Source organism: Papio anubis, chromosome 19, assembly GCF_008728515.1.
Source record: "Papio anubis isolate 15944 chromosome 19, Panubis1.0, whole genome shotgun sequence".
Lineage (NCBI taxonomy): Eukaryota > Metazoa > Chordata > Mammalia > Primates > Cercopithecidae > Papio > Papio anubis.
In genome coordinates, this window is record NC_044994.1 from 6,391,026 (window position 1) to 6,404,856 (window position 13,831).

Genomic DNA, 13,831 nt, shown 5'->3' on the forward strand with positions numbered 1-13,831 from the left:
GGATACTGATATTAATACAATCTACCTATCTTATTCAGATTTCCCCGTTTTACTTGTACTCATTTGTGTGTGTGTGTGTATTAATTGCAATAGAATTTTATAGAGGGTCAGTTATAAGATCCCAACACCACAAGTTCCAACACCATAAGGGTCCTTCATGTTGGCCTTTAGTGACCAAAACCATCTCCCAAATCAACCTTCCCAACATCTGGCAACTAATCTATCCTCCAACAATAAAATTTAATTTCAAAAATGTTATACAAATGGAATTGTGCAATATGTTAACTTTTTCAATTGGCTTTTTGCTCAACAAGGCTACTTCTTTTCAACATGACTGGAATGCTTTCATTTTAAGGCCCATCCATCAGTCTTACTAGAGACAGCAAATCATACATGCTCTACAATGGATAAACGAGTACTTCTCATCCTTTATAAACCAGAAGACAAATGTTTATTCTTTAGTAAGCATGTCCAGACAAAAATTATCATGATCTGTGCCCCTTCAAGGTGACCATGGCAGATTTGCAAAAAGAATTTTTGTAAGTATCATCCTGATTCTAAGAATTATTAGTAGTATGTTTTAAGGAAAGTAACAGCTATGGTATCCACTTAACTACATAATCTCTATCTGATACAGGCATGTTAAAGCCAATGCAAGCCTAGGAAAATGTTATTCTTGAAGGACTATCAAGATATCCACAAAACTAACTTGCTATATTTTCATTCAAATAAAAGGTAAAACTCGGGCAGGCGCAGTGGCTCATGCCTCTAATCCCAGCACTTTGGGAGGCCAAGGTGGGCGGATCACCTGAGGTCAGGAGTTTGAGACTAGGCTGGCCAACATGGTGAGACCCCATCTCTAGTAATAAAGTACAAAAATATTAGCCAGGCATGTGGTGCGTGCCTGTAATCCCAGCTACTTGGGAGGCTGAGGGAGGAGAATCACTTGAACCCAGGAGGTGCAGGTTGCAGTGAGCCAAGATTGTGCAACTGCACTCTAGCCTGGGCAAAAAGAGCAAAACTCCAGCTCAATAAATAAAATAAAATAAAATAAAAGGTAAAACTCACTGAATAAATGAAGCTACCAAGATAGACAATACCTATTAAGAATCCCATTTCTAGAAATTCCTTTGAAAAACAACTTTTGTTGTTAGCAATCATATATCTAACTTCATTCATTCTCTTTTCATTCTAGTAATCCACTGGTAAACTCCCTAAAGTAACAGGTTCTATATTTTACAAAAGGTCAAATTTGTAAATGCCTAGAAAGTTATTCGTCTGGTAAATGTTTTCCTACTTGTGCAGAGACCTTCATTCACATTGACTTACCTGTTTTCATATTGAAATTTTGCCAATATGTCTTTGGCTTTGGTTTGATTGTTGAGTTGAATGGCCATGGACACCTTGGAGAGAAGTGGAGCATGGACCCGTATGACTCCTTCCGGCACGTCAGACTGCCAAGGAGGAGAAATTCAGTACATTCTGTCAAACTAGGGTGAATATCAGCTCAATGATGCACTTAAGAGCTATGAAAATCAGTGCTACTCTGAATTGGGAAAACACGTCACTATGATCAACATTAACCAGAATGGAACACTACTTACTTTCTCAGCTGGAGACTCGCTCATGACTAAGCTTAACCTGGGATTTTACTTTCACTGCACATGGGCAGGTCTTGCTACAATGACTTAAAATCATGAGGGGGAAAAACTGGGTTATGACAAAGATCAAATGTTTCTATTCATGCATTTCTTGGACAAACTCCTAACTGACCCTGCTTTAAGCAGAATTCTGTACTTCAATATATTTTAAGAAGACCAACCTTTTGAGAATGTTAAGAGTCAATTAGAAAATATGGCTTCTCCAATACCTTCTTTCTTTAGTTAGCAGCCATGAGTGGCTGGCCCGAATTCAATTCCACAGGGGCACTTGAAATGGGACCCCTCAAAGTGCACTGAAAACACTGCAGAGCAGGGTAAGTGGCTGTGGGAAAGATGGTGTCTCTTAATTGTTTTAAATCTGTACCTTCTCAAAGGATAGTGCTGTTGATGTAGATGATTTATATAAATGGACTCCTTAGAGTCACATTCTATCAATATTCTATTGATACCCTAGAAAAAATATGTTATGGGCTGAACTGTGTCTCCCCAAAAGACAAATTGAAGCCCTAACCCCTCAGTACCTCGAAACGTGACCTTATTTGGAAATACGTCATTGCAGATGTAATTAGTTAAGATGAGGCCATTACATAAGAGGTCTAAACTGCAGTAGGGTGTGCCCTTAACCCAAGTGACTTGCATCCTTATAAGAAGAGACACAAGAAAGAACGCCATGTGAAGATGGAGGCTGAGACCAGCTGAGGAATGCCGAGGATTACTGGCATCGCCAAAAGCAAAAGAGGGGCAAGAAGCAGGTGCTTCTCTCACAGGCTTCAGAAGGCGCCAAGCTTGCTGACACCCTGATTTTGGACTTTCAGCCTCAAGAACTGTGAAAGAATCATAAATGTCTATTGTTTTATGCCACCTCATTTGTGGTACCTTGTTAGGGCAGCCCTAAGGAACTAACACAAAATATTTTAGAACAGAGTCAGTTCTTACAGTATTCTCCTAACATTACCAGCAAGAACCATGAGAGCAGGAGTTCCGGAAAAGATACTGAGGGATTTGCATCTGGATGGGGGCCAAGTCCCAGGCTCATTGCAGCCAAGACTGTACTCCTAAAGTACGCCTTTAATTGTCTATGTCCTATTTCATCAGCTCTGCAGACGCCTCTCCCTATACAATAGATTGCACACTCTGACACTACTGACCGATGATCGTAATAATCTCGTTCCTTCTATAACTTTCCACAACATTGTAGCTGTGTATAGGAGGCCCAGGCACACATTCTGAATCATCAGCCAGTCAGGTCCCTCTACCATTCCTTTATGTGCCACATTGAAAATGTCAAGTTTGAAGGATAGTTCATGACAAACATTATACATAAATGTGGTGGATGTTGCCAGAGAAGACTATATAGGGAGTTAATGGAAGGGAAAGGAAATTATTTTTCTTACCATTCTTCTTGCCGAGGGTGATTTTTGCAGTACCTTTGAAGTCTTGGGGCTTGCAGTCTAAAGGAAACACAGTCTTTAAGAGTAATGTTGGAGTAATGTTGAGAAAACAAGCATATGTTGCTTTTGGAAGTGTAAACTGGTACAATCTTTACGGAGAACCTTTTGGCAATATTTATAAAATTATAAAATGTATATGCACTTTAATCCAACAGCTCCACATCTATGCATTTATCCTATAAATATACTTCATTTGTGAACAATGATGTATATAGATGTTTGTTCTCTGACTCATGGATTGTAACAGCAAAAGATTAGACACAAACTGTTCACCAATATGAGACTACTGAAATAACTTACTGTGTGTCTATGGAATAGCATGCAAAAGAAGCAGAGAAGCAAAGGTACCAGCTTTGTGGACTGATATAAAATAATCCCCCATGATTTGTTAAGTCAGTAAAGCAGGACTCAGGACAGTGTTTCCTGTATGCTACATTCATGTTAAAAGGGAAAGAGCATACATTGATATTTGCTGGTAAGCGGATAGAGCATCTCAGGTTTACATACCTGCATGTTCCTGTACACACACCCTGCTGTGGTGATACTATTTGTCTCCAGGAGGGGAAGTTGGAGGTGGCTGATTTTTATTCCATGGTCTTTCCTGACTTCTAAATTTGTAACTTGTTAATGAACTGTCTATTCCAATCAAAATTAAGAATTAAAAACACAATATAGCGGCTGGGCGCGGTGGCTCACGCCTATAATCCGAGCACTTTGGGAGGCCGAGGTGGGGAGATCATGAGATCAGGAGATCTAGACCATCCTGGCTAACATGGTGAAACCCCGTCTCTACTAAAAATACAAAAGAATTAGCCGAGCGTGGTGGCACATGCCTGTAGTCCCAACTACTCGGGAGGCTGAGGCAGAAGAATCGCTTGAACCCAGGATGTGGATGTTGCAGTGAGCCGAGATCGCGCCACTGCACTCCAGCCTGGGCGGCAGAGCAAGACTCCATCTCAAAAAAAACAGACAAAAACAAAAATAAAAACAGAAAAACCAAAAAGCAGTATAGTACAACAGTATGAAAGAAAAACTATTTCTTTATCTTTAAGTGTTTGCTTCTATGGTATTTATAATCTTTACATTCTATCTTGGTTCTATTTACAATAAAACATTAAAGTGACATGGATATAGCAATGTACAGTTCACATACATTGTGTGAACTGTGTGAACATGTGACGGACATGTGAGTCCGTCCTAATGACAGCTTTGTGAAACAGATCATTATCTGCCCTCCCTCCCAATTTATAAAATAAGAACATTGAGGCTCAAAGAAAGAATGTAGTTTGTCCAGGCTCATATGGGTAGTGACTGACAAGGCCTGACCTCACCTCTGTTCCACACATTTAATTATACTGTTACGGTTTTCCAGAGTGAAAACGGCTGCCCCTCCATTGAAGCAATGGATGAACTGGCAAAATCTATCAGTATTGACTCTTTTAGAACTCTGGACACAAATCCAAAGGCTTCAACTAGGGGAGTGCTTAAGTAAGAGAAAGAGCCGTGTGTCATTTTTACTTATGCTTTTCCACCCCTGCTCTCCAATTCAGTGACAGCCTTGAAAATAACGGCCTGCATTTCTGGCATGGGTACTGCAGGGAGCAGAATGAACCTCGCTCAAGAATTCTAATGATTTGCTCTCATTTGTCTGGTGGCTCCCTCAAAGACTGGCTCAAAAGGCTTGCCTTTACCTTGCCTAACTTGGAACTTGATGGGTGCTAAAGGGGTGTAATGTCAAAAACGTTTACAGGCAAGTGTTTTTGTCACAGTTGCCTGATGCAGTGGATCAGAATTGAGGAAAACAAGAGATAACTAAAAAGCTTGGGAGGCAAGGCTGGAAATTGAGATGCTTTGGAAAATAAAGGTTGTAAAAAGCCTTAAAATATTCCTGAGAATATAAAGGCCACATGACTGAGAAGGAGCTGGAAACATAAACTTCTGGCTGATCCTCAGGTTCTGTGCAAGCAGGAAGCGAGGGCTCAGGCAGAGTTAGAAACTGCTTTGCTGAGTGCTAAAGGTGTGCCCCAGCACACACACTGCTCATCTGCAAAGACTGGGAGGTTTTTTAGTTCCAGGCATTTAAGAGAATCTCTGTCTGATCATTAGTTATCATTAAACTAATGGAACATAGACTTCCATAGCCACACAAAACAAAGCATACAGACTCTACAAAATCAGTTCACGAGAAAAGTCATGAAGCAAACAAACAATAGGTACAAGAGCAGAACCAACAAACCCTGAGGAGAGAGAAGAATCTGATTTCCAAAGTTGCCACATTATAATACTCAAAATGTCCAGTCTTTAACAAACAGCTGTTAGGTAAAAAAGTCAAGGAAATATTGCTCCTATACAAGGAGAAAAAGCAACCGTTTCTGAAGAAACTGTCTAAGGAAGTCCAGACATTGGACTTACTAGAAAAAGTCTTCAGGCTGGGTGTGGTGGTTCACGCCTGCAATCCCAGCACTTTGAGAGGCCGAGGCGGGCAGATCACCTGAGGTCAGGAGTTCAAAACCAGCCTGGCCAATATGGTGAAACCCTATCTCTACTAAAAATATAACAAAAATTAGCCAGGCATGATGGCAGGCACCTATAATCCTAGCTACTTGGGAGACTGAGGCAGGAGAATCACTTGAACCTGGCAAGCAGAGCTTGCAGTAAGCTGAGATGGTTGCAGAACATTGTGAATATACTAAAACACACTGAATTGGTACAATTTCAAATGCTTAACATAGTGAATTTTATATTATGTGATTTTTTTTCTCAAAACAAATTTTAAAAAATTTCATTTCTAAATAAAAGTATTGGTTTTACTTGATATGAAGTCACTTTGCCTATCATGAGTCAGAGAATACAGTCTTTCATCACGATTATGATAAATCAACAACACTCCCTCCCACCTTGCTGCCTTGGCATTTACTGTCCTTTTCCCTGGACTTTCTCCTTTCGCAGTGGTATCCATCCTTCAAGATACAACTCCAACCAGGCACAGTGGCTCACATCTATAATCCCAGCACTTTGGGAGGCCAAAGTGGGAGGGTCGCTTGAGGCCACGAGTTCAAGACCAGCCTGGGCAATTTAAAGGTAGCCAGGTGTGGTGGTATGCATCTATAGTCCTAGCTACTGGAGAGGCTGAGGCAGGAGCATCACTTGAGCCCAGGAGTTCGAGGTTGCAGTGAGCCATGATCATGCCACTGCACTCTAGCCTAGGTGACAGAGCAAGACTCCAACTCTATAAAAAGAAGTGTAGCTCCAGGCAGGGCACAGTGGCTCATGCCTGTAATCTCAGCACTTCGAGAGGCAGAGGCGGGCGGATCACCTGAGGTCAGAAGTTTGAGATCAGCCTGGCCAACATGATGAAACCCCTACTCCACTAAAAATACCCCGTCTCTACTGAAAATACAAAAATTAGGTGGGCAGGGTGGCGCATGCCTGTAGTCCCAGCTACTCGGGAGGCTGAGGCAGGAGAATCAATTGAACTCAGGAGGCGGAGGAGCAAGACTCTGTCTCAAAAAAAACGTAGCTCCAATGTTGCATCCTCAATGAAGCCATCCACAGTCTCCCACGCTAGAGCACATTTCCTTGTCCTCTGCATGGCCCTGGCACAGCAGGCCTGGTGCTTCCCTGCTGGGTCCCTGGGGCTCTTACATACATTTGTCTCCCACATTAGGTATAAATTCCTTTGAGGGCAAAGTAAATTTCAGGTATCTCCACATCCTCCTCAAGGTTGAATGCAGTATCTGGCACTTGTGATCACCCTCGAGTTAAATAAAAGCAGTAAAAATAATTCTTCTAAAACTTGTTTCCATTATGTGCCTCCACACAAATAACTGTTAAAACAAGACTCTGAATTCCTTGGAATGCAATGAATTTACACAAAATAATTTAAGGATTAGCTATTCCTTTACTATCTGATCAATGAAGAAATCTCTTTTCCCAAGTATTAGACATTTGGATACTGGATTGCCCTTAAATCAAGTTGACAGGGACTAAAATGTTGACTTTCCGCTTTTGCGAGAACCGTTTTAGCCTTTCTGGTGGGATATCAAACAATCTTCCTGACTCAGATATTTCAAGAACTTTAACCAAAAGGCACATAACTCTCAACAAGATGCAAAGACCCCGATACTCTGTCATGGACCCACTTTCCACGATGTTTATAGTTACAACACTCCTTGATCCTTAAGAATATAAAACGCTTGGTTCTAAATGACAAGCTACTTTGCGCCTCCCTTGGAGGAGTACAAATCTAGGCAGCGGACAATCGCCGTGCCTCGTTCGCTGTCTTACCTCCCGCTCAAGGGTCCTCCTCCTGAGCAGTTTCCTGACACTCGGGAGCTGCTTCTTTAACAGCATTGTGGCTTCATTCATTCTTCTTACTTGAGTGATCAAAAAAGATGGAACCTGGAGAAGAAAAATAGCTTGGACTGGATGGAAAACACTTGAATTCAACCTCCCTAGCAGATTCTGTCTTCAGGCATGGCAACTCCTCCCAGTCACTTGGTATCCTGGAGCCAGAAATGGTGACATCGTCCTTATAAAGTTTAGAAAAAATTATGTGGATCCCTGTTTCAAAGGGAAACTGTGATAAAGAGTAGCCCTTCCGGAAGCTGTAAGGATGTCACAGCCACCTGGGGTTATCTTCTCGTGTTTCTTCCCTATGACCAAGGGAGTTGCCCAGTCACGGAGCCTTTACATTTCCTGAGGCCATGGACTTCCGAGGAGGACCTGTCATCACAATGTCACTCACCTTCCACAAAATTTTCTGGTACTTAAGCATTAGGCGGATGATGTGGGCCGCAGTGTTTGCTAACAGTAATTCTTCATAATCAGAGTGTTTGCTTCTACTGAAGAAAAGGTTTGGTGCCATCACTGTAGAAATGTTCCACAGACTCATTCGGTTTTTTGATTCATTGGCGATCACTTTACTGAAGAATGTCATGAGGGCCTAAGAAGAAACAGCATCATGTCATACAATTGCACACCGTCAAAAGGTGCCCCTGATTGCTATCGTTCATTCTGTTCCCATTCACTCTGCTGCCAGAGAACTGTCAGAAGTACAGAATGGTTCAACGTACCATGTTTCCCCTCTAACTGGTTAAAAGTACCAAGAAGAAATGTGAGCAGTATATTCAAATGTCTGCTTCGTAAAAGTGGCCATTTTAATGGATTTTATTATATTGCAGTTTCTATAAATATGGTTTGCATTTTCTTTTATCCTAAAAGACTTTGACAAGTGTTAAAATTAAATATAAACCAGGAAGAGAAAACGCTGCAGTTCAATAAACACGAAAGGTAGTTTTGTTGTGAAGAAAAGTAATTCTGAAAAATACCCTTACCTTAAAGCATTGTTGCTGAAAACTATTTACCATTTCCTAGGGAGAGGAAAATCCACTTAAACAACAGGAGTGTCTCATTCCTCAGCCTGAATGTAAACTCAACTAAACAATAAAAAAAATGGACTTTTTGGGTGCTATTTTTCTATGGTTTTCAACTTGGAAATTGTCAGCTGGCCAAAAGCAAAAGTTTGTGTGCAGGTATTTGAAGCAATAAAAAAAAAAAAAAAAAAGAATTGACAAAGCTTAATACAAGTTTGCTGTGCTACCGAAGTATAAATACTTATCAGAAACTTCTGAAGTTCACCAAGACAAATGAAATCCCCAAAAGAAGTGCTCTTTGGCTTTCCGAGTTTGAATTCCACTATACGGTATTCGCAATGAGAAAAACAGCACTGAAGAGTAATAATAGTCAGCATTCATTTGAGGGTTTGCTGTGAGCCAGGCGTTACCCTTAGTATTTTATATATATTCACTTCTCATCATTCAAACCCTGTGAGGTAGGTACTATTATTATTTCACAGATGAAGAGAGCCAGGTGGAGAGGGGCTAAGCAGCTTTGCCCAGCATCAGTTAATTAAGTGACAGAGCCAGGATCTGAACCAAAGGAACCAATTCTTCAGTTAGAGTACTTGACCTCTAACTCACACCAGCCGCAATCTTAGCTCCAGTCACAATTTAGAATAAAAAATTGAGAGGGAGGGAGGGGGAGACAGAGAGAGAGAGAGAGCGCATGTGTGTAACATCCTCACCAGTCCCGTGATGTTCTGGGGGGACCTTTTGTTAGAAATGTATTAAATTATTTGATAAATGCTGCATCCTCAGTTGTATGAAAGGGTAGATGATGTTTTAACTCAGATATTTGACACCAGATGGATTGTTTTTGATAAAAGAACACTGTGTACACAAAGCCAAAAAACAAGCTAATAAATTTTCAGCTTTTGAAAAATTACTGAATTATATTAGAAAAGGTCATTTTTATGTCATAGCTGATCTCTGCCCTCGCCTCAAGGATATAATATGACTGACATACATTATAATTGACATAGATATTTTCGCTGTGTAGGAGGAAGGTCCTTAGAACACTGAAATGTGTGATAAGAGGCAGCACTAACAACCATCTTTGTTTTCAGCATTATGTTTACTGGCCTCAAAATTACCATCTCTTTTCAACTCATCCTTATCTCAATTTCATTTCAAAGATTCCAAATACCTGTTGTACTTAAAATAAATTTCCTATTGTATATAGAATGATTATCCAGAGAGCAAGAGAAACTTTGATTTTTACCAACATACAGCAAAGAATAAATGTGAAATAAAGGGAGAAAAATTGGGGATGAAACTATAGAATATGATTCTATCAAATGTTCTATTATATATTAGTGGAGAAATCACTTTTCTGCTTCATTTTCCTAATATGTAAAATGACCAAATTCTATCAGATGATCTCTAAAATTCTGAAATTCTGGAAGTATTTAAATTGAATTATTTTCACAAATTTAAAAACGTGAACATGTTGGGAATATAATTTAAACTAGTGATTTCCAATTCCTCCCCGAGGACGCTCATCAGAGTTTCCTTTCCACTTCTGTACATCAGACTAACATGAGTAGAGTAGCTGAGAACCAGCAATTCTAGAGTCTATTTTACAAGTTACATAATGGTCTTATTGACTTCTGACATTGTCCCATTTAAGCCTTCATCTTTGCCTCTTCTCCTACTCCTAACACCTTGCCCCGTGCCTGACACAGGATAGACAGCCAGTATCTCTGGGATGAATAGAGTGAATGAAAGTTAAAGATACCACTTGGGTGTGGTGGCTCACACTTGTAATCCCAGCACTTTGGGAGGCTGAGGCAGGAGGATTACTTGAGCCCTGGGGTTAAGAGACCAGCCTGAGCAACATGGCGAAACCCTGTCTCTACAAAAAAAAGCCGGGTGTGGTGGCGCATGCCTGTAGTCCCAGCTACTTGGAAGGCTGGGATGAGAGAGTCACCTGGCCTTGGGAAGTCAATGCTGCAGTGAGTTGTGATCGTGCCACTGCACTCCAGCCTGGGTGACAAAGCGAAACTCTGTCTCTCAAAAAAAAAAGAAGATACCAAGATCTCCACTCTTTCTTGTCTTCCTCAGGAGAAGGGCAGTGGGAGCGCAGAAAGGCCGTGTGTTTGCAGCATGCTCAGGTGGCTCAGTGAGTTGCATCTCCATTTTCATTTTCCTATATGAGCCACATCCTCTGAGCAATAAGAGCCCCCTGACAAGCCGTGAGGTGGACACGACGTACCTCAGCTGTATCCCTGTTGGCATCAGGCAGCGCCATGACCATGAGGTGTAAGGCTTGAAACTGTACTTTGACGTGAGGCCCTCCTAACAAGAAAACAGAAATAGGCATACATTTTAAATAACCCTGATGCATCCCGACAGCATTTCTTGCTAGCATCTGGTGGCACAGGAGGGCTCCTGACAGCTTGTGGTGGTAAAGACTCAGGTTTTGTGCCCAGCAATGTAAATTTCTTCACTTGGACAGGCGCCTCTGTCCATCAAGTTCCTTTTCCCATCCCACCATGCCATTGTTGAGGCAGGTGGCCAACGAGATCCTCAGAATAATTCTGAAGTTGGATAGCACTTCCCTTTCAAAGTACTTTCGCAGACCTTCCCTTCCTTTAATACTATAAATAGAAGTAAAGCTCAATATAAGAGAAAAAAAACCTTGCTTCCATATAATGAGGCAGAAAAGTGTAAGTATTAGGAACACAGATTTAGAACCAGGTTCCAATCCTGGTCTACTATTTAGTCGCTGTGTGACCTGGGGCAGGTTATTTAATCCCTGCCGTATCTACTTGATTATCTGTAAAATAGGAATAGTCATTGTACCTACCTCACAAGCTGTTATGAGGATTAAATGAGTTAATATAGGTAGAGTGCTTAAATCAGTACCTGTACATAGTTATCTTTCTACATGTTTGCTCTTTTTTTTTTTTTTACGATCTATGACACTTATTCTAGATCTTTCATGGACGCTTAGGGAAGGTGACGACTGTAGTTGGATCTTTGGAGATTGTTGAGGATTTTCTTCCTCAATAATGACACAAGATGGCGCCAGAGGGTTGGCATTTATACTCTGGGATTCCATCCACAGCTGGATAATCCACGACCAGCTGTGCTGAAAATTTAGAATACACCAGAGAATCTAGGCTTTCCTTTGTCCCTCTGTATTCTCTTCAAAATGGTGTCTTGGTGGGGAGTTCCTGTAGGAAAGCATTATGTTCAGGAATCTCTGGGGAATTCTCCAGTTGAAGGAAAATCTATCTGTTTCTATTCAGTGGCTGGAAGGCAGTCAGCTGCCGGTGAAGTTAACTGAGCTGTACAGCAGTGGAAACACTTGTGACAAGCTACTAGGTTACTGGAGCTGTGTGTGCTAGAGTTCAGGAGTAGATGACAAGTGTATACAAGCAAGTCATATGGCGAGAGAGGGAGGATCATATTGTTGAAGAAAAATCTACAAGATTTGTAGATACTTGTATCAAATTTATAATGACACAGGTCCAGGATGTTACTGAAAACAGCAAATACAGGTTGATGTGAGCTTGCCTGAATAATAGAAACTTTAAGAGCAAGTCTCAGTGCAAAGCATTTAGGGGCAGATAAGACATTATGTTAGTGCATAAACTGCAGTCTGAGAACGGTCTCTAATCTTCCAACGCAATTAAAAAAAAAAAAAAAACAACTCTGGGGGAAAAAACCAAGAGACGCAGATACAGGCTTGGGACCACTGTGTGTCCATTAATTTCAGAGAAATTATGAAGCTCTTTTAAGATTAAGTTTAATTTTGCAAATATTCCCTTTTCATTTTACTTAGGAAACACTGTTTTGTGGTTAATAGTTTTGTAGTTAATTCATTTAATACATCCCAGCCACGAGTATTCCCTTTCCTGAGGTCGTTATTTCCCCAGAAAGTTACTAAGCAAGTAATGAAAGCATCCGAGGCTTGATTGATGAACTACTAGTCCTTAATTTTACAGTCAAGGTTGGGGTCAAGTTTGAAAAGAGAAAGTAATATTAGTGGGAAAGGCTCTGTGTTCTCTGAGCTCCATCTGACGGTATTGAGAGGCACAGCTTAAACACACACACATGCGCTTGTTCACAGTCCTCCCCTTCAGAAAATCTTGTTACAACTAGAGCTTACTTAGGTGGCAAAAAGGCCATTATTTCCTGCTGGTAGCAGGCCAGAACTCTGGGCTTCCTGCAGGGTTCGCTGGTATCAAATCAACCACCTGCAATATAGTATTTTTCACTTTCAAAGCTATACGAAGGAATGTGGACTCCTTTGTGAACCCTTTCAGGGTATTTCTCAGAACCTCTCCCTTCAGTGAAATGTACTGGCTGCAGTCAGATAGGCAGCAATGATGATGCAGCATGCAGTAAACGCTACACAGAAGGTAATTTGTCTCTGAAAAGTACGTCACACAACATTTCTGAAAATTACAAAGTCATACAGATTAGGTCTTAAGTATTTGGGTAAAAGCACAAAAACTATGAAGTATGTTTTGTAACTGACAGGGAATCATTTGGCATGGTTTGAACATAAAGATTGAGTATTTTGGAAGATGAAAATTAATATATTCATATACCCTTCTTAAATATGATTCTCTGAACAGATCTGGAATTAGAGGTTTTGAATCCTCCTTACATAATTCAAAATACCAAAAAACAAAAACAAATGAGTGATCCAGAGATGGAAGACCCTAATTCTGGTATAAACTTCACCCAAATCTCTGGCTGAGCCACAAACCACGTGTGTGGGGTAACACGGCAAAGGACTGAACAACTGAACGGAGAATCGAGCTCCTGCCCAAAAGACCACTGGCAATTTGAGTCCAGCCAAGCAAACTGCCTGCTTCAAAGAGCAACAATAGAAAAAGAAACCAAACAACATTCTTTGGAGAAATACTTCAGAATCCATGGTCTCCAAACACTACATTCATAATGTTCGGAATAAGCTTTAAACTTACTTGACATACAAAGTAACAGGAAAGTGTAACCTACTCTTAGAGAAGACAGAGATCAACCCTGAGATATCCCAGGTGTTGGAACTAGCCAACAGGAATTTTTTTTTTTTTTTGAGACAAGAGTCTTGCTCTGTCACCCAGGCTGGAGTGCAGTGGTGTGATCTCGGCTCACTGCAAGCTCCGCCTCCTGGGTTCACACCATTCTCCTGCCTCAGCCTCCCGAGTAGCTGGGACTACAGGCGCTCGCCACCATGCCCTGCTAATTTCTTATATTTTTAGTAGAGACAGGGTTTCACCATGTTAGCCAGGATAGTCTCGATCTCCTGACCTTGTGATCCGCCCGCCTCGGCCTCCCAAAGTGCTGTGACTACAGGCGTGAG

The 13,831-nt window shown here is 41.1% G+C and overlaps 1 protein-coding gene and 1 long non-coding RNA gene across 18 annotated transcripts in view; one reads left to right on the top strand and one right to left on the bottom strand.

The window, feature by feature from the left end:
- LOC116271450 overlaps positions 1-13,831 on the top strand; it is a 58,358-nt gene that overhangs the window by 34,355 nt on the left and 10,172 nt on the right. The gene's annotated exons all lie outside the window — the stretch shown is intronic.
- Positions 1-13,831, bottom strand: part of ARHGAP28 (Rho GTPase activating protein 28) — a 240,190-nt gene that overhangs the window by 13,964 nt on the left and 212,395 nt on the right. For all 9 annotated transcript variants that reach the window (XM_017951551.3, XM_017951550.3, XM_017951548.2 and 6 more), the window contains 5 exons: positions 10,727-10,809; positions 7,860-8,057; positions 7,400-7,513; positions 3,056-3,112; positions 1,330-1,454 (listed from right to left, as the gene is read on the bottom strand). In XM_017951551.3, the coding sequence (XP_017807040.2) occupies positions 1,330-1,454; positions 3,056-3,112; positions 7,400-7,513; positions 7,860-8,057; positions 10,727-10,809 (577 nt within the window). The remainder of the gene's footprint in view (positions 1-1,329; positions 1,455-3,055; positions 3,113-7,399; positions 7,514-7,859; positions 8,058-10,726; positions 10,810-13,831) is intronic.